The 20,056-nt window shown below is 42.3% G+C and overlaps 3 protein-coding genes across 4 annotated transcripts; 1 reads left to right on the top strand and 2 right to left on the bottom strand.

The window, feature by feature from the left end:
• The first annotated feature begins 5,644 nt into the window (after nucleotides 1-5,644).
• LOC103640531 (SPX and EXS domain-containing protein 1-like) lies at nucleotides 5,645-10,677 on the top strand. Its single transcript, NM_001347224.1, has 12 exons — nucleotides 5,645-5,984; nucleotides 7,060-7,098; nucleotides 7,189-7,281; nucleotides 7,392-7,508; nucleotides 8,025-8,120; nucleotides 8,688-8,801; nucleotides 8,955-9,008; nucleotides 9,306-9,353; nucleotides 9,465-9,615; nucleotides 9,731-9,896; nucleotides 9,993-10,062; nucleotides 10,144-10,677. The coding sequence occupies exons 1-12, from the start codon at nucleotides 5,919-5,921 to the stop codon at nucleotides 10,396-10,398; spliced, it is 1,269 nt and encodes a 422-aa protein (NP_001334153.1). The 5' UTR covers nucleotides 5,645-5,918; the 3' UTR covers nucleotides 10,399-10,677.
• Nucleotides 10,678-10,976: 299 nt separating this feature from the next.
• Nucleotides 10,977-11,747, bottom strand: LOC103640530 (uncharacterized). Its single transcript, XM_008663465.4, has one exon. It carries the CDS (start codon nucleotides 11,595-11,597, stop codon nucleotides 11,319-11,321), a length of 279 nt encoding a protein of 92 aa, XP_008661687.1. The 5' UTR covers nucleotides 11,598-11,747; the 3' UTR covers nucleotides 10,977-11,318.
• A 989-nt stretch (nucleotides 11,748-12,736) lies between these two features.
• Nucleotides 12,737-19,318, bottom strand: LOC103640528 (uncharacterized). Of its 2 annotated transcripts, none has more exons than XR_002266249.3 (9): nucleotides 18,711-19,224; nucleotides 15,777-18,454; nucleotides 15,622-15,699; nucleotides 15,338-15,490; nucleotides 15,016-15,179; nucleotides 14,795-14,952; nucleotides 14,527-14,649; nucleotides 14,345-14,432; nucleotides 12,737-13,380 (listed from the first exon to the last, which is right to left on the bottom strand). XR_002266249.3 is itself a non-coding variant. In XM_020546520.2 (9 exons), exons 2-9 carry the CDS (start codon nucleotides 18,174-18,176, stop codon nucleotides 13,190-13,192), a joined length of 3,345 nt encoding a protein of 1,114 aa, XP_020402109.1. In that variant the 5' UTR covers nucleotides 18,177-18,454; nucleotides 18,711-19,318; the 3' UTR covers nucleotides 12,737-13,189. The 2 variants fall into 2 exon arrangements, 1 of the variants encoding a protein (XP_020402109.1); XM_020546520.2 differs by having other exon boundaries at nucleotides 14,795-14,942; nucleotides 18,711-19,318.
• Nucleotides 19,319-20,056: the final 738 nt, after the last annotated feature.

Genomic DNA, 20,056 nt, shown 5'->3' with positions numbered 1-20,056 from the left:
ACCAATTGAAAGTCACCTAGAGGGGGGCATAGGCGAAACCTGAAAATTATAAACTTCGAACACGCACTTCACTTGGGGTTAGGGTTAGAAATAAGTAAATGTGAATTCAGAGTGCGGAAGATAGTTCTTCTTGCAATGAGTTGCTCAATCAATGCGGATAACTTTGGGAGCCAACTCAAAATGTTGTGAGCAAGAGAACTTTAGAGAGGGAGAGAGAGGAGAGGGAAGAAACAAATCTAGTGGTGAAGATCAACACAAATGGACATGACAATTTATTTCCCAAGGTTTGGTTCCAAAGAACCTACTCCCCGTTGAGGAGGCCACAAAGGCTGGGTCTATTCCAACCCTTTCCCTCTCTCAATCGGTCACTTAGACCGGTCGAGTGCTTCTTCTTAATCACACGGGTCACTAAGACCCTGTAAGAATCACCACATGATTAGGTGTCTCTTGCTAGCTTTACGAAACACTTGAGCAACAAAAGAAACACAAATCACCCTCTCTCAAGTCACTAAGCACTTTTGATCACTTGACTTGATTTTGGAACTTGGAGAGGTTTTGATGCTTTGATTGTGTCTTGGAGTCTATTCTTTTGCTCTAGTATTGAATGAGGAAGTTGCAATGCTTGGATGGCTTGAATGGTGGTGGTTGGGGGGTATTTATAGCCCCAACCACTATTCACTTGCCGGTGGGCACACCGGACAGTCTGGTGGTGCATCGGACACAACACTGTTCACTTGTCGGTGAGTGTCATGTCAGCCGACCGTTGGGGTTTGGAGTTGTTGACCGTTGAAGTCTTTTGTCTTCTTGCGGCACCGGACAGTCCGGTGGCACACCGGACAGTCCGACGCGACCTATCGTTGCAGACTGTCTTCTCACTTCTAGTACTGCAGACTGCGCGCACAGTCGACTGTTGGGCAAAGTTGACCGTTGCTCCGTTATCTCACCGAACAGTCTGGTGGCTCACTGGACAGTCCGATGATTTTTAGTGGACGCGCGCTGAGAAAACCCAAGAGTGGCCAATTCGCGAGGTTCTCAGCCAGGGCACCGGACAGTGTCCGGTGCGCCATAGGCTGCACCATTTCTGTTTTGCTCCAACGTGTAAACTTCCCCCAAGTCATTTTCTTTGTATGTTTATGTGAACTTTATGCACCTGAGGAAAACATCCATTAGGCAAACTAGTTAGTCCATATGGTTTGTGATGGACGTCAAACACCAAAATCGATTATAGGAAATATTGAGGCCATTTCCCTTTCACTAGTACCTCATCTTGAGTTGGTGGAGATGCTTATATGGAAGATGATGGTTGATCTTGTGCTTGTGAAGGCTCTTCAAGTTCTTGTGGACACATATCTCCAATGGACATGTTCCTTAGTATGATGCACGGAGCCTCTTCATCATCTAACTCATTAAGATCAACTTGCTCTACTTGAGAGCCATTAGTCTCATCAAACACAATGTCACAAGAAACTTTAACTAATCTAGTGGACTTGTTGAAGACTCTATATGCCCTTGTGTTTGAGTCATAACAAAGTAAAAAACCTTCTACTGCTTTAGGAGCAAATTTTGAATTTCTACCTCTTTTAACAAGAATAAAGCACTTGCTCCCAAAAACTCTAAAATAAGAAACATTGGGTTTTTTAACGATGAGGAGTTCATATAATGTTTTCTTGAGGATTCGGTGAAGGTATAGCCGGTTGATGGATTAGCAAGCGGTGTTAATCGCCTCCGCCCAAAATTGATCCGATGTCTTATATTCCTCAAGCATGGTCCTCGCCATATCCATAAGAGTTCTATTCTCTCTCCATAACATCATTTTGTTGAGGTGTGTAGGGAGAAGAGAACTTATGCTTGATGCCCTCCTCCTCAAGAAATCCTTCAATTTGAGAGTTCTTGAATTTCGTTCCATTGTCGCTTCTAATCTTTTTTATTCTCAATCCGTACTCATTTGAGCCAATCTCAAGAATTTCTTTAAACTTTCTTGGGTTTGTGATTTTTCCTGCAAAAAGAACACCTAATGAAGCGAGGATATATAGTCATCCACAATTACAATACAATACTTACTCCCGTCGATGCTTATGTAAGCAATCAGGCCGAATAGATCCATATGGAGTAGCTCAAGTGGCCTTTCAGTCGTCATGATGTTCTTGTGTGGATGATGAACTCCAACCTGCTTCCCTGCTTGACATGCACTACATATCCTATCTTTCTCAAAATGAACATTGGTTAGTCCTAAAATGTGTTCCCCCTTTAGAAGCTTGTGAAGATTCTCCATCCTAACATGAGCAAGTCGGTGATGCTAGAGCCAACCCATATTAGTCTTAGCAATTAGGCAAATGTCTAGTTTAGCATTATTACCAGTGAAATCAACTAAATATAGCTAACCATCTAACACTCCCTTAAAAGCTAGTGAATCATCATTTCTTCTAAAGACGGTAACATCAACATCAGTAAATAAACAGTTGTAGCCCATTTTTCATAATTAGGATACAGAAAGCAAGTTGTAACCTAGAGATTCTATAAGAAATACATTAGAAATGGAATGATCAGGTGATGTAGCAATTTTACCCAATCCTTTGACCAAACCTTGATTCCTATCCCCGAATGTGATTGCTCTTTGGGGATCATTATTTTTCTCATATGAGAAGAACATTCTTTTCTCCCCTGTCATATGGTTTGTGCACCCACTGTCGATTATCCAACTTGTTCCACCAGATGCATAAACCTACAACACAGATTTAAACCTTGTCCTTAGGTACCCAAATAGTCTTGGGTCATTTTACATTAGAAACAAGCACCTTGGGTACCCAAACACAAGTCTTTGGACTCTTGTGCTTGCCCCCAACATATTTGGCAACTACTTTGCCTGATTTGTTAGTAAGAACAAATGATGCATCAAAGGTCTTAAATGACGTGCTATGTTCATTTGAAGCATCAACAATATTTTTCTTAGACAACTTAACATGAGTTGTATGCCTAGAGCTAGAAGCTTCATTTATGTAAATATAAGCATGATGAGCAACATGATGAGATTTCTTAGCATGATTTTTTTCTAATCTTATACTCATGATAGTTCTTAAGATATAAAATGTAACCTTCTCTATCTTGCACCATTGGAGCCTTGCCCTTAACAAAGTTGAAAATCTTGTTTCTATGGCATTAAGTTTGATGTTGTTTTGGCTCCTAGGTTGGAAGCCAATCCCATATTTAATGCCAGGGCGTCTCCCTATGTAAAGCATTCTACGAGCAAATTTAAAATTTTCATTTTCAAGCTCATGCTCGATAATTTTGGCATTCAACTTAGATATGTGGCCATTTTATCCTTTAATTAAAGCAAGGTGATCATTCACAACATCAACATCAACATCTCTACATCTAGTATAAATAGTAACATGCTCAACAGTAGATGTAGGGACATGGCAAGCATTCAATTCCTAAATCTTAGCAATTAAACTAGCATTTTCAGTTTTGAGACAAGAAATTGAATCATTGCTTGTATTTAGCTCTTTAGTCAATTTTTTGCATTTTTCAACTTCAAGAGCAAAAGCATATTTTAGCTTAACATTTTTTGTTTTCCTTAACGAGTAGATCTTCTTGGCATTCCATGATTTCATCCTTCTCGTTAATGGTTTTTATTAATTCATTGATATTCTCCTTTTGTTCTATGGTAAGGTTTGCAAAAAGAGAAGACAAATCTTCATTCTTTTCACTAGAGCTACTCTCATCATCGAAAGTAGTATATTTAGGGGTATCTCTAGAGTATACCTTCTTATTTTTGCCCTCCTTAGCCATGAGACACTTGTGACCGACGTTGGGGAATAAAAGGCCCTTGTTGATGGCGATGTTGGTGGCATCGTCGTCGTCGGAGGAGTCGGTGAAGCTCTCGTCGGAGTCCCACTCCTTTCCCATGTGCGCCTCGCCACCTTACTTTTGGTTATAGTACTTCTTCTCCATCTTCTTCTTCCCTTTCTTGTCGTCGTCCCTGTCACTATCACTTGCATATGGATATTTAGCAATATAGTGACCGAACTTACCACATCGGTAGCAAACCCTCTTGGAGTGGGGTTTGTATTCGTTCCCCTTTTCTTTGCTTGATGATTTGACTGAAGCTCTTAATAATAAGAGCCATCTCCTCGTTGTCAAGCTTGGAGGCATCAATTTGGAGCCTATTGGTTGGTGTAGGCTCTTCCTTCTTTTCTTCAGTTGCCTTGAATGCAACGGGTTGCACCTCGGATATGGAGGTGGCTCCTTGCTCCAAGTAGCTAATGTGTTTGGAGTCTTTGACCATAAGTTCAAAGCTTACAAACTTGCCAATCTACAATATTTTATCTCTATAGATTGCAGCTGCAGTAGCCGAACAGTTGAATTTAATTAAAACGAATAGCCCCATGAAACATGAATTCTGGCAATGCAACGAAGTTGGATCTTCGTATCGATTTGAATGAATCAGTCTTTCTACATAGGTCAATCTTCAGGGCCTTACCAATTTACTATATTCTTTTAGAGGACATATGTTATTATTTTATTTACCAAAGACTTTGATCCTATAATTCTTTTTTTACATGAAACAAAGAGTTTGGTCAGGGTCATCAGCTTACAAGGCGTGATTCCACTCTGGGTATTGCCTAACTCCAAGCAGATAGTGAAAGGACCAAAATTTCAATTTCAACTAAGGGCTACTGTTGCCTCAATGCCTGATTATTGCGACGGTTTCTCTAATTGGAAGCGAAATTAGGAGCGGAATCGCCTGCATTCACCGCACAAACACACCTCAAAAGTCCAAAGCCACCCAAAGTCCAAAATACTTAACGCCCTGAAAACGACATCTTTCTCCGGTTTTCTCCTTTCCGTGCCGTCGCATTTGCACGTTCCAATAACGGGAGGGATTTCTAAAGCCAACAAAATATCAAAATTCTAGATTTGAAAGCACTGCTAGCGACGAAGCCAGCTCAAAAATAACGCTGATGCACATTCTATCAAACATCAAGAAAAGTATGTAGTTTAAAAGAAATATATGACAAATTTAATACAAATATTAACAAAAATTTATTTTACCCTGGTGCCCTTGCACTAGGAAAAACCAACTTGGCTTCAATATATATATATATATATATATATATATATATATATATATATATATACCATTTTATAATTTGTTTAACTTTTTTTTAAAGTTTGATCAGCTCATTTTATTTATATTTTGAAAAAAATAAAAAGTAAACCATACTTAAAATATATTATAGAGTAGATGATATTATAGTAAAAATTAATAATAATAATTATTTTTAAATAAGACGAGCCAAATAAATTTAAAGTAAAAAAGTTAAATAAATTATAGATCAGAACGGAGGACTATTTATTCATTCGTTTTTTTTAAAAAAAATTTGCGCGTTCGTTTGCACGTCAAATTCGTCGTCGGACTTCTCCTCAACGTTCTCTCCCCGTCTCCGTGGAAAAAAATTTGTTGCAGCCGGGCTGCAAACCAGGCCGTTTGCAGCCCCTCACAAAAATGAGGATAGACCCCACCTGCAGGTTAATAATACAACAAAAATGTTATCTGGTGGACCTGCAGGTGGGGCCTATCCTCATTTTTGTGAGGGGCTGCAAACGGCCTGGTTTGCAGCCCGGCTGCAACAAATTTTTTTCCGTCTCCGTACCTTCCGTTCCCTTTCTCCCATTCGCACGCCGCCCCGTGCCGTCCTCCTCCCAGATCTCGTGGTCTCGTGGCCGTCGCCATTCCCCCCCGCTCCGCTACACGCCGAGCGCACCGATTGCAAATCAGTCGTCTCCGCTGCTCCTCGCCCTCGCCCCGCCCGCGGCGTGGTGAGGAGAGGAGATCCCCCCTGAGGTTGTACGAGACGGTGCTTCAGGACCGCCCTCTGGCGCGGAGGACGCATAAGCTCGGCGGCGGCGGCGGCGACATGAAGGGCTCGACCATCCCTTCGGTCGCGATCATGCCCTCGCCGCTCTTCCTCTGGCGGTTTAAGGTGCCTCCGTCTTTCAAACATTCCCGACTCCTTTTTTTTTTCCTGCTGGGCCTTGACATGCCGTGAAGAGGAATTAGTTTAAGTTCAGTTTCTGGTCAAATGGACACCGATATCAAGTCAGGTGCTCATTGCTTAATTTGTCTCTTGAGGTTTGACGGTGCACCTATTCACGAATGCAACATTTGTTAGTACATTATGCATTGAGTTACTGCTAGTACCAGGCTCTGTTAACTGTCGACTTGGAACCATGTCAGTATGCCTTGCATCATGTTCCTGAGATTCTGAGAAGTAGTATCTGTTGAGGTCACATTTGGAGCTAACCCAATTTCATTGGAGTTCACAAGGAACCACCGATCTTCTAATAAAAAAGCACGCTGTAGTGGAAACAGTAACTAAGGGACTGCCGAGTTAACAGTCCCCTTTCTGCACTGTGAAATGACAAGTGTAAGGACCATTCAACGACAGTAGTTTTGATAGTACGTTGCTTAATTTAGCCCATGAGATATTGCAATGCACCATTTCATGAAACACAAGTGTGTCCATTCGAATTGAATTGAATTATATCTAGTTTCCACCTTGCAGGCTTGCAGCTAGGCAGTCAAAGCTGTCAAAGGCTAAGAGGCACATGCAACCTATTTGTAGATCGAGGAGTTGCTCTATTACACAAAGGACATTGTAGCGACCTTAATAACTTATGGAGAGTTAGTTAGGAAGAATGACCAGTCAGGCTGAACTTTTCTGAACATTTACTTCCACCCAGTCTTTGGGGAAATTGTCTGTAACTTTGACAGCAAAATTACGTTATGAGCTTCTGTTTGTGTTCTCCTGTAACTTAGTGTTGAGTTACCTCTAAAGGGAGGAATATGTTAGCTTGTCATTTCTAATGCTACGATTAACAACAATGCTGAACAGCAATGCTTGTTTTTCTTTTCTTTGCTTCATATTGTGTTTAAACAGACCACATGCTGTATCTGTAGTGTTTTATACCTAAGATGCTAAGCATAATCTCACCATTACGCGAATGTGTGATTTGAGTCAATACTAAATAACTGCTGGCCCTCTGGTTCCTTTTCAGGTTGTGTTGTTTCTTCTATGGGGCTTATGTTGTTGCAAGGTCAGTCTTGATATGCTCCATCAATAACTTTCAATTATGCATTACATGAGCGTCTCGTTTGTTAATTCGGTAATTCTCTTGGCATTACAGATAGGTTGGGACTCAGTTATGAGAATGAGTGTTGATCTCAGAGACCTATTTCTTTATGAGGCTTTCTTGTACTATAATCCTCTTCTTCTTGTGGTGAGTTATCACTGTACTCTTATGCTGATAAATGGTTGTTCTATATAACAGGAAACAATTAAGGCCCTCTGTTAGCATATATGTAACTGTGATTCTTGTCTTTATTGTAGGCCTTGATGATTTGGTTGTGGGGAGTAAATCTATGGGTCTTTGCACAATCATCTGTGAATTATGCAAAAGTGTTTGATCTTGCACAAACACATTTATCTCACCGTGAGATATGGAGGGTATGCTTACTGGACTCTTGCATTTGTCATTTTTTTAAAAATACTTCGTTTTGAATTTACTATGATTCCTTTTCGTTAGGAAGTGCATCTATAGTAGTATAGTACTGGTTTGGCTTGAGTGCTCAGTTCACAACTATCTGTTCTGTTGAGTCACGCTGCAATAGTTTGCATCACAACTATACTTGTAGTGATTTCTGCTAGCAAGTATGCTGAACTTGCTTTCCTGTGTAAATATATTCTACCGTCTTCCTTAAGCAACATGATTCACTGGTACATTTATAGTTCTAAATCATTTTGCTGAGGGGGCCTCTTTTCAATCTGGTTCTCTTGTATCAGGATTTCTAGACGCATTTCATATTAGTTGTTTCTGCCTTTTATCAATATTTTTTATGCTGCCATCAACCCCTTTCAATCTGAAGTTGTGCTTTGTAAGTCTTTCATATTATTTGCATTTGACAGTGACACTTTATTCTGCTATGATGACATGGAGTGTTTTTTTGTTGTTTTTTTTGACAGTGTGCTACTTGGTTGACGTTAATTGTCCCCACTAGCATGACAGCCTACCTATATCTGTACTCACATGGAGAAGTGTCCCTTGCAGCATCTCAACCAGTGTAATATCTAGCCTATTCAGTAGTAATTCATTCACTGCTTTGTCATCTTCCTTTTGTGCTTGAGCTCATGAGACACTCTAGTTTATTTCTTATAATTTCTTATTATGTTTTTTGGTAGTGCTTCCATTGAGCCAGCATTGCTTGAACAGTTAAACTAATCAAATGTATATAAGAATATAATTCCCTCGATTCACTCATTCAGTACCTGTATCCTAAACAGTTGCTAATTGATAACTAGCACCCTGTCATAATAGAAAAATCTAAGCGGTAGTTTATACAAGGTGATAATTTTACTGAAGATCTGTGATGACTTGTCTCTGTCTAAAGAAATGACCCAAAACAATTCAGTGAAATATAGCAAGGTATATCTCAGCAAAGTCCACAAGATTGGTGCACATACTGATGGTTGCATGTAATACCTTTTTTAAAATAAAATAAATAAAATTGAAGAGCCTGTTACCCAGTCATTTATTCAGTTGATGAATGCTATATATTCCATGTTCACATGCTATTTTTCAGATCCAGGGTGGTGAACTAATTGACATATCTTTTTGCCTCTTTGCAGGTTCTCTTGTATGCTATTCTTCTGATGATCCTCCTTTCTCCTTTTGATATGTTTTACTTATCATCACGCTTTTACTTTCTGAGAACAGTCTGGCGTATAATACTGCCTTTACAAGTAAGTTGTACAATTTATTATTGATGATAAATTCTTTAGTCATGCTACAAACAGTATGATATGTGTGTTGTGGCTAGAGTTACCTGATTGTACCTGTGGAGGGCAATTGAATTGTAGCAAACTACTAATGATTCCCTGTCCCCTTTTCTGCAGGCAATTACATTTCCTGACTTCTTTTTGGCTGATATTTTTACATCCATGTCAAAGGTATGTGTTAGTTTACCGAGAAGTGTTGATTGTAGACTGTTTTTCTTGTTCGACACATCCCAACTTGGAGACAAAATGTCAGGACCAGACTTGTCATATTGTGTTTAGTATAATATATAGTAATACATTTTTAGTAGACATTACCTTTTGACTATATGACACATTCATGCTGTTCCTTAGTTTTCAAAATCAGAGAAGTGATTCTAAGTTGTAACTCCTCCATTGTTTTGAGTTATAGCATGTTTTATCTTTGATGTTCTGTTTTGCCATTTGTTGTTTTTCTTCAACTCTACACAGGTGTTCTCAGATCTGGAGCGTTCGGTTTGTCGTATGGTGAATCGCCAGGTTGATTTCTTGCATGCGCTCTTTGTTATGCGCAGACCTTCCTCAGTTTAAATTCTTGTTGAGACTTAAATCTCGCTTTCCTGTAATGTTTCTCATTTTCATATTTTACAGGTTGCAACAATCGCTTGGTTTGAAGCAGATTCTATTTGTGGCAGTCATTCCGTAGCTATTCCTCTTGTTCTCGTGTTTCCCTACTTGTGGCGTTTCTTCCAATGTCTCCGTCAGTACAAGGATACAAAGGAGAAGACATGTCTTTTCAATGGTATTTCATTCATCAAGCATTAATTTCGACTGTTTATTTGTTCTGCAGGAAACTTATATGTTTACTTCTATACCTGTCTCTGGAATAACTTGTCATTTTTATATCCTGAATTCAGCTCTCAAGTACTCGACAGCAATTCCTGTGATTTTCCTTTCCGCTCTCAAGTATCATGTATATCCTGATCAATGGGTTGGCTTCTACCGCCCCCTCTGGCTTATCTCTAGTGTTGTAAATTCACTGTATTCCTTCTACTGGGATATAAAGCGAGATTGGGATTTGAGGTTTGTGGCATCTTTACATGATGACTTTACCATCTGTTCAGCATTTCACACATCCATATTGCTGTTGCTAACGAGCTTTGATTTACATACCTGCAGCATCCTAACCAGGATTTTCATGTTCAAAAATCCAAGCATATGGACTAATCTTCTTTACGGGCAGAACTGGGTATCGACCTGAACACATAAATGCTTCTTAGTTAACTCCATGAACAGTTTGTCACCGGTCTGTTATGTACAAATTGTACAGGTATTCTACTGGGTACTGGGCAGCAACTTGGTTCTGCGATGCACATGGACATACAAGCTCTCGGCGCATCTCCGGCACAACTACCTGACAGTGTTCACCATAGCAGCTCTGGAAATCCTGAGACGGTGGCAGTGGGTGTTCTTCCGGGTCGAGAACGAGTGGAACAAGATGACGGCCAAACAAAACTTGGAGATGTCATCTGACATGCCTTCCGAAGGGGACAGGCTACTGGATTCGAGTAACCACACAGTGTGAGCTGAACAGCAGCCTCACATTTCTCGATACAGATTCATTGCCATTCTTTTAGCGTGACCATTGTGGCCAATCTTACGTCGACGGTTCAGATTTTGTCTGTAGAGCTCAAAAGGTCAAAGGGATACACAATAGGTTTCTATATAAAAAAGTTGAAATTTGTTGGCGGCTTCGGATGTTATACCTCTTGAGGATGTATACTGTTATAGCCCTCTTGAACGATTGAATCTAACAGGAGGTATTCGTTGAGACATGAAAGAATAAAAGTAATGCTGAAATTTTACGAAACTTCTTTCAGGTTGTCTTCACTTACGACTATTGTCCTGCCTTTATCTTTATTGTGTACCAAAGTGTACCTGCATTAAATCATTAGTTTTTTTGGCCCCCAGCACATATCTCTTTCATATTGTTTAGCATATCCTTGGTGAGTGCCGTATAGCAGACATACAAACTGCTTGCGTGAGCAAGACATTTCACATCACCAGCTTATCAGGTGGCTGGGACCTGATGAAGTAGCATCATAGCAGTGAAGAAAACAAACCGTTGAATCCAAGGAGCCCTAGTCTAATGGGTATATCATGTGATCCACTCACATAACGAAGACATTTTGTTGTTTTTTTATAAAAAAAAAATGAACCCAGAACACAAGTAAACATTTAATACAGACATGCTTTGTTTAATTACTTGAGCATGATTCATAAAACACCAAGCATGCAAGCAATTATACAAAGGCGCTCCCAAAACAATCCTTCCATATGCATGGCTCCATCCTTGCAGTACAGTAGCTCACATACTACAGATGATTATTTAATCTGCACCTGTTCTTGACGATGTACACAACAAGAGGCGATCATCCATGGCATGGCATTTGCTTAATCTGCGGGCACAAGAGACGAGCGACTAGTGATTCTATTTCACAAAAGCTACGGCGCCGAGAAGGCGTCGTCGAGCGGCCACGGGAGGCGCCATTCGGCGCCGTCCGGCTCCGCCGGCTGCGCCTGCAGCACCATGGGGCGCAGCGTGTCGCGGAGGCGGCTGTGGCGCCTCCGGTGGCGGATGCGGCGCAGCACGGCGTCCCTGTCCAGCGCCCCCGCCCCGGGCCGCAGGTACAGGCAGCTCGTCACCGGCGCCGCCTCGACGCCGCCTTCGCCATCGTACCCGGTCGGGGGCGGCGGGTTCTTGGGCACCATGGAGGACGACATGCGCTAGCTCCAGAGAGAGAGAGAGAGAGTGAGAGCAACAGGTAGGCTATATGCCGACGTGAGAGAGCGCTAACGAGTGGGACTGGGAGAGGTGAAGGTGGCATGCAACGCCGAGAGTTATTTATATACACGGCGATGGAGTGTGTGTGGAGCTCAGCTTAGTAACCACTCTAACCACAATTACTTATGCTTAAACGGTTAAACCATCGTTTAGAAAACGGAAAGGGAGTGCAAGCATGGCTTCGTTCACGTCTTGTCAGGCGCCGCCTGTTTGCTTTGTTCATTTTCGTTCCGTCAGTCATCGACAGTTTGACGCTCTGGTGGTCGACGATGACTCCTCGAGCACATCGCGTCGTCCTCTTGCTGCTGCTTCACCTTTCTACTGCCTACCAATCAGATGCTGATGCTGATGCCACGCGTGGTGCTCTCAGATTCGCGCTGGCACCCATAAGCGCAGCGAGTAAGAAAGGCCGAGATGGTAATGGTATGGTAGTAGGATGCTGAAAACACATCCAGTGTGTTTTGGACATTCAGTGTGAGCGAATGACCGACCGTATAGATGCAGCGCATCCAAACAAGTTTTTTTAGGCTCAAAGGTACTTGCTCCGTTCTTTTTTATTTGTCATAGTTTAACTCAAAAATAAACTTCGTTCTTTTTTATTTATCACAGTTTAATTTAAAAATAAACTAGCGGACGACGGACGACAAATATTTGAGAGAATAATGGAGGTAGTACTTATTATTCTCGACGGAATCATGGACGCACTACTTGTTAGGTAATTCCCTTGCCAAGGCACCGATGCAGGGAAAGGGGGAAAAGAAGATTCAGGCATTCAGCTTTCAGTTGCAACGCTTTGCCGGCTTTGCAGACAAACCTAAAAGAGTTTGGTCAAGCACTAAGCACTACGCAGTGGCATCCACCGTCAGTGGCCTGTGGCCTGAATCTTAAACTAGGACTGGCTACAGTGCCTTCATGCTGTCTCGGTAAGCTCGGGCTAGGGCACAGCAAGAACCCACCGTCCAAGCATGGAGCAGCACGGTGACCGAGGTACATGTTCATCAGTTCATGTCGGTGACACTGGCTCCAGCGCCTTTGCAGGAAATGCGGTGAGATCAAGTACCAGGTCAGGTGTCTCAGATCAAACCAAAAGTTTAGCCTTGTCATTTGATACAAAAACCAAACGAAGTTTATATCAGCATAGCCAGCATTCCAGCATCTGTTGCACATAATTACAGGTTCCAAGCTCATATTTTTACAACCCACGGCCCACCAAAAAGCTTGAGTGGTCTACCATACATCTATCTGGCAGACCCTCACAACCTACACAGAAAAATTGTTGACGTGTGGCCACAGCAACCCGCCTGTGCTACTCTTTTTTTTTCACTCAGATACATGTAATTACACCAGAAGCCCTCAACATGGGGTGCAAAAAAGGATGTACACAAGAAGCATATTTACGTCAGGATAGAATACACACCGTGACCAGTACATGTATATATATACTCTATGCACACATAGGAGACTCGCGGGGTCAGTGCAGAAGCTGATTGCAGCTAAAAATAATCTGCTGGCTGATGTTTATAACACCTCATCATCTGGTTGCCGGAGCCTGTCCCCCTCTCGCCTGAATCACCGGCGGCATGGCTCGGAGCCTGTCGGTGACCTCGGTGAATGAGGGGCGGGCGTCAGGGTTCGCCGACCAACATTGCTCCATCAGCTTTTGCCAGTCCGGGTCACACTTCTCAGGTATTGGAGGCCGGAGTGTGTTATTGACGATACCCCCTTCTCGCAACAAATAACACTAGTTAGTTAAATGGAGGATATTGATATTCAACAAGATTAAACAGACTTCGGATGACTAGGGCGCCAACTGATGAAGAATTGTATTTTGATAGCTTTCTTTCTCGATAAACAAAGGGCAGGTCTGGTGCAGTGGCGAGAGCTGAGGTCGCGGGTTCGAATCAGCCTCTCCGCATTTGCAGAGCAAAAGCTTGCCTCGGTTTATCCCTTCCCTAGACCCCACCAATTTGGGAGCCTTCGGCACTAGGTCTGTCCCTCTTTTCTCATTAAAGGCCTGTTTGGTTCGTGGCTAACTGTGCCACACTTTGCCTAAGGTTAGTAGTCCGAATTTAAGAACTAACCTTAGACAGAAAAATTAGGCAAAGTGTGGCAAGTTAGGCAGAGAACCAAACATACCCTAAGTGTATCAATCATTGTTTGTAAGTCGTCCGACTAATCGCGATTAGTCGAGCTGGTAGCCAGGTAGTAGGCGACTAGGAGGACGACGCGATCAGATTGTCTAGTCGTCCAAGTCGTCCGATTAGGCGTCAATCTGGGCGACGTCTCCAAGCTCTAGTCACCTGCGCTGGCGTCTCCAGTCCAGCAGTGAGCAGACCAACAACAGGGAGCCAGTGACCCTTAGTCCAGATGAGCTCGTCATCTGAAGGTAGCACCTGCTCCCCTCCTCTCCCTTTCCTATCTCTTACCAGTTACCAGTTACCACTGTCCACTGGAATCCTATAGTTCACACTTCACAGGATGTCTGTAGATTGCATAGTTCACACTTACCAGGACCGAATAGGCGTCCTAATCGTTACCCTAATCACGATTAGGCGCCTGGTCGGTCCTATAGCACGACCAGCTGGTCGCCCGACTTGTAATCACTTCTATCAATGCTGACGCATTCGAGAAATGTATCAATGCTTAAAGGCAAACAAAAGGTTGGATGGGCATAGCGGATACATACCTATGATAGCACCACAATGCATATTTGCATACGGTTCCTCACCAGTCAAGATCTCCCATAAAACTATCCCAAAAGAGAACACATCCACCTGCATGTGTCAAACCAAATACTCATTAGGTATTAGCCTGTCATAGTTCCATATGCAAAGAGCTATCAGGAGCATGGTCAGAAAAAAAACTTGCTTTCTCAGAGACTTTGCTGCTGCTGCCATTCAGTAGCTCTGGTGCCATCCATGGAAGAGTGCCGCGGACACCCCCAGAAACCAGAGTGTTGCGCTTGATCCTTGATAACCCAAAGTCTCCAACCTAAGAATTAGCAACGAATTATTAGTGTAACAGTTCAAACAACATGAGAGCTGGAAGGCCAAACCAAGGTGGAAAATTTGCTGTTCACTGGCAATGAACACAAACTCCTGATAATTCACCCCAGACCTTGATGAACCAAACCTACCTTGCAAATTGGCCTCTGAGGATCTCTCAAGTTAACAAGTAAGTTGTCGCATTTCAGATCAAAATGCACTATGCTTTTGGAGTGCAGGTATTCCATCCCAAACGCCGCTTCCATAGCAATTGTAAGTTTTCTCCGGCGATCAAGCATTCTACACATATCTAGTAAACAGTCACATCACTGTACGGAGTGGAAAGCATCCAAGTGAAACATAAAAGACCCACCTGTCTTTCCTTAAAAGAACATTCCTTAGTGAGCCATTCACCATGAATTCAGTCACAGTGGCTAGTGTTCCTCCAGTTCCATCAGGGACCACACCATAGAAAGCGACAACATTTGGATGATGTAACTTCGAAAGAATCTTTGCTTCCCTCCAAAAGTCATTGGTCTGTGGGAAAAAAAAGTTTTAACATTAAAATCAGAAAAATAAAATAATAATGCACGTAATAATATATAAAAAGGTCTCCGTTCCAACAGTCACATCAACCTTATTGTCAATGTTTTTAAGTGGAAATGGTTAAAAAGATTAAAGGAAACAATACTCACAAGTTTCTCTTGTTCAGATGATCTTCCAGCAAAACAGCTTTTCTTGATGCGCTTGATAGCAACATCAGTTCCTCGCCACTTTCCATAGTATACAGTTCCAAATGTTCCGGATCCCAGTTCACGTAGTTCCTCGAGGTCACCATTTTTAATGATCTGTTTATCAAATCATAACCACACATGTTTCTATCATTTGCATGTCATTGATAAAACACGTGACAATGTTGTTTTGTAAATCAGATAGCAATGTTGCTTAAGAATATATTTAGAGCATGGGAGAGCTGCACCTGTAATCCATACATGCTGGCTTCAAGTTCAGCAACTACAGCATCGCTAATGGATCCATCGGCAACTCCATCATGATCCTGAGATTTGGAACAATGAATGTGAGATGCTCAAACATCAATGTGGATGAATAATAATATATAAATATAGGCTATACCTCATTAGCTAACTCTGGCCTGTTGGTCCTACTATCGTCATCCTTCTGTGATGAAAGAATCACCTCTTGGTGTTCTTCAGCTGCCATTACAACCTGAGGAACAACTGGTCTCGATGATGGAATGCCTGAAGGCACATTATCAGTCACGTCCTCAACTATGACAGGTACATTCATTTGAACATTATCGTGCAGCCTGTGTGCTAGCTTTATGTGTTCATTATCGGTGGTGGTATGGTCACATCCAATTATTCCTTCACTGCAGGCGATATTGCCCCAATCACGAAGGGGATCCTCTCTCCTAGAAACACAGTCCACAACTGGATTTTGAGACGAAGACACAGAGAGGCCACCATTGTCGTGCAAGTTCACACTTGGATCAGTATCAATCAGCCCAGTATGTAGCACTGATGACTTGTGCAAATTATCATTCTGATATACACCAGATTCTCCATTGCCCATTGATCTTTGCGTGATAAAAGCTTCAGAAGACTTTATATGCAACAGATCCTGAGGATTTGGAGCAACCTTATCAGTTCCATGCACATAGCCAGTAGTTCCATAATCTTTAGTAACAGGCCCTGAATTCAGTTTCTCTACATGTGATCCACTTTCTGAATTGTCTCCTTGGGATACATTAAGGAGATATGAAAGGGAATGATCAGTAGCATGCATCGGCTTTGGAACTGAACTTTCTAGAGCATCTAAATTATCTGAGGGCAACTTTGCACCATGTGCGTTGTAAATTAACCCTGTTTGAACAAAATTGTTCCAGGGAGCAATAATTGGACCTGCGCTTTTATCCTGATGAAAAAACTTATCCTGCTGTTGAACTACATGATAACCATCATGGCATTTTTGTGTCACATTACTTGACAAACTTTCATCTTGGTAATATACTGGTGGCTGTGAACTGGCTGGGCCAATAATTCCTTGATTGTACCTTTGGTCAATATGATTAGAAACAAGATAATTTGATTCATCTGCACGGGCAATGTCAGGGGGTTTGACACATTCAAAAGCTGGCCCAGTCCTACTTATTGTTCTCTCCAACTCATTAGTATGGCATATTTTCTGGGAAAATGATTGGGTTATGTAAGAACCAGCAGGTAATGACAAATTCGATGCAGGCAAGTCATTAAGATTCTTTAGTAAAGGATCTGAGAAGGCATGGGGCATGCCTAGAATTTGACCGGCATGTTCCTGCAGCCCAGATGTCCCTCCTGCATTTTCTGGATGCATGATAACCTTTTCAGAATATAAGGACGCTTCCACTGGAGTAGAAACATCATAGTTGGTATGTGGAATCAAGTCAATACCATTTCCAGCCCAATCTTTTACCTGCCTTCGAATGTGAAGATGTTTCAAGGGAGATCCAGTTCCAATACCCTTGTCCGCATCATTGTGCTTCTTATCTAGATGGTTCGGAAGCATGGTTTTCAAATTTGAGCTACTGGAAACTTCACTTCTACTCACATGTTCTTGGTTTGTTGTCAATTCATCTGCAGGGGGTTGCTTCCTAGATTGTTTCATGGTCCTCTGCTGACTTAAACTTGGGGACGGAGTTGTCGATGGCTCGACCACCAATTGTTGTGTGTATGGAGCAAGGAAAAACTGAGAGGAAGATTCATTGAGAGTTGCTCCAACAGAATCTTTGGCTTTAACTTCTGTATTGGCTTGACAGACAGGTGAGTCTCTAAAGGAGTGTGGAGAAGGATCCAATTGATGGCTCGGCTGGCTCATTAAATTGTTGCCACTAATGCTCCGGCCCAAATGTGCAAGATTGTTCACAGCAACAACAAAATGATACTCTGGTTCACTCTCCAAGCTCTTTGCGTCCAATGACGAATCTTCACATTCATTGAGGGAGACAAGAAACATCCTTAGTCTAACAGAGCCATTGGCCTTTTCAAGACTGCAGTATTCTTCCATCATATTCTGGAAATCCTCATCACACGAAAGAGAAATGAGGGCGTCCAGATCCTCGTCAGGAAGTTGATACTTGATGATATGAGGCTGACTGTAGATTGTGAGAGTTTTCTGCACTAGTTCATTCCACGAGAAGTTCCTGGTTATCGAGATGAGGCGTGTCTCCCCGCCGACATACCTGAGCTTCCCATCACTTGGCCTAGGCAAGATTTTCCCACCAAAGCTGCACATGAACTTGACTTTTCCAGCAAGGGGGCTTTCACAAGCCAAATCCTGTAGATTGTCGCTTGAATTTTCAACCAGTTTGAGTCCATTCTCAGATGGGACAGTCTTCAGATGCAACAAATTTGTAGGATCCATAGCAACACTTTTCAGTGGCAAAACTGTAGTTGAGACATCCAAAAGGTTCTCAGAGTCAAATCTATCCAGACCTAGAACTTTGGTCAGATCTTGATAGACAATCTGGTTATTCATTCATTACAGAACAAAAAAAGGAAGGATTGCTGTGCTAGAAGCTCTTCCCTGAGCAGCCACAAAGGCTTGAAGGGGCAAAACACGGTCATTGTGCATCACCTTGGCTCTGTAATGCCAATTTTATCAAATTGTGAATGTGTCCTAGTGCTGGACCATTCGTCTCCTGAAGGAAACCCCTGCCAGGATGCCACGTCTGTCTTCGCTAATAACGGAGCGAAGGGGATTGCTGTGACAAATCATCAAGAGCATGCATTGTAATTGTATACCCTTCCCTGGTCCTGCAGCAAAAGGGCAGATTGGATTTAGCTATAAAATTTCCCCATTTATATGCGGGATGGATTAGTCAAGTTGCGCAACAATGCAAATTGCTCACACATTTATGGTTCCAATATTATGCCCTTAGGGTACCACCGGGGACGCAGCAAATGCGTACGGTACGGGGATTAAAAAGGTGGAATTTTGATTTTATCTCTCGGAGGGCAAGACAGCCTGAAGAACAGACCAGCGCATCGAATCAAAGCAAGGGTTCCTTACCAGGGGAAACGGGAAGAAATCGATGCCGAGCCGGCCACACCGGAGTGATACGCCCACGGCGGCGGCCGCCAACGCCCGCGAGCTCCGGCGGCTACGCGCGAGGGACGGGCACGCGCGAGTCCTACGCCGGAAGGCGCTGGCGACGATGCCGCGCTCCTCGTCAATCTTTCCCCTTTCTTTGTTCTATTTATCTCTTTTTTTCTTCGGTGGGTGGTGGTGGCGGTGGCGGTGGCCGGGGAGGGAAGGCGGACGGCGACGACGGGGCGAAGCTGTGGGCGGTGCAGTGAACGAAGCCACCAAACAACGCAGCGACGGGTGGTTCCCTCGGCTAAAAGGCACTCATGCCTCCGAATTGATTGCAGCCACAGAAAAAAGGCAGGATTCCATTTGACAAATTTTACGTGATGATTTGCCAAATTAAGGGCGGTGGCAAACGGCGTGCCAGGTCGCTGCTGCCGCCCCCCTCTTGCTTGCTTGCTTCTTGCCGCCGCGTTTTGCACTTATTTTTCTGTTTTTTTCTCTCTTTTCGCTGCTGCCGCAAATGAATTTATTAGTGTGAAATGTGTGGCATCCTAGTTATTGGTCGGTGAAGATACATTGTCAGCATCAGCAGGTGCTTTGGCGCTAAGGATGATGCACCTCGACGAAATTGTTCTCTAAAGATAGTACTTCTATTTTAAATTATAATTTATTTTAGCCTTTTCTATTTAGGCTGGAAAGCAACGTTTCTAAGTTTCATCATCTAAAGCAATATATTGTGTCCTTTATACTACGCTCTAAGGTCATTTTCAGCGGCTCCTCTGTCCCATCTGTTATTTCATTACTTATTTCAAACTTTATTTTACAAACAGTGTCAAATAATATCATCTATAATTCTACGTTCTCATTGTACCATATCCGCTATAGACAGTCTAAAAGATTTGATTCTCTATATTTTTTCTCTCTAAATTTCATTCTCTATATAAACAGTGTTACCAGAATTCGTATTCTATATATTTTTTCATATCGGAAGCACAAGAAAAAGGTCTCGATCCGGTATTGAAATACGATCTATATTAATTTTTTCTTCGTCTATTGTTCGTCACGCTTTTTTATTAAAAGGTTACATTCGCATGTCTCAAAATATAAAATACTCTGCATATTAAATTCTTCGTTATATTAAATTCTTCGTTACTTAGCCTACATTACTCATTATTATTTTATACACAACACATTGCCGCACTAGGGGCCTATTTGGTTTGTAGCTAATTATGTCACACTTTGCCTAAGATTAGTCGTTCGAATTGAAGAACTAACCTTAGGCAGAAAAGTTAGACAAAGTATGGCAAGTTAGACAGCGAACCAAA

Source organism: Zea mays, chromosome 1 (genome assembly GCF_902167145.1).
Source record: "Zea mays cultivar B73 chromosome 1, Zm-B73-REFERENCE-NAM-5.0, whole genome shotgun sequence".
Taxonomy (NCBI): Eukaryota; Viridiplantae; Streptophyta; class Magnoliopsida; order Poales; family Poaceae; genus Zea; species Zea mays.
This window is presented reverse-complemented; position numbering and strand designations above follow the sequence as displayed.

What these genes read in the sequence shown, in the direction of transcription:
- LOC103640528 (XM_020546520.2), bottom strand. Translation starts at nt 18,176, where the DNA reads ATGAATAACCAGATTGTCTATCAAGATCTGACCAAAGTTCTAGGTCTG. An exon ending in GCAGCAAAGTCTCTGAGAAA is followed by an intron (nt 14,433 to 14,526) that starts GCAAGTTTTTTT and finishes TGACACATGCAG; the next exon opens with GTGGATGTGTTCTCTTTTGG. An exon ending in GCATTGTGGTGCTATCATAG is followed by an intron (nt 13,381 to 14,344) that starts GTATGTATCCGC and finishes TGTTGCGAGAAG; the next exon opens with GGGGTATCGTCAATAACACA.
- LOC103640530 (XM_008663465.4), bottom strand. Translation starts at nt 11,597, where the DNA reads ATGTCGTCCTCCATGGTGCCCAAGAACCCGCCGCCCCCGACCGGGTAC.
- LOC103640531 (NM_001347224.1), top strand. Translation starts at nt 5,919, where the DNA reads ATGAAGGGCTCGACCATCCCTTCGGTCGCGATCATGCCCTCGCCGCTC. An exon ending in GTATAATACTGCCTTTACAA is followed by an intron (nt 8,802 to 8,954) that starts GTAAGTTGTACA and finishes CCTTTTCTGCAG; the next exon opens with GCAATTACATTTCCTGACTT. An exon ending in TTCTTTACGGGCAGAACTGG is followed by an intron (nt 10,063 to 10,143) that starts GTATCGACCTGA and finishes CAAATTGTACAG; the next exon opens with GTATTCTACTGGGTACTGGG.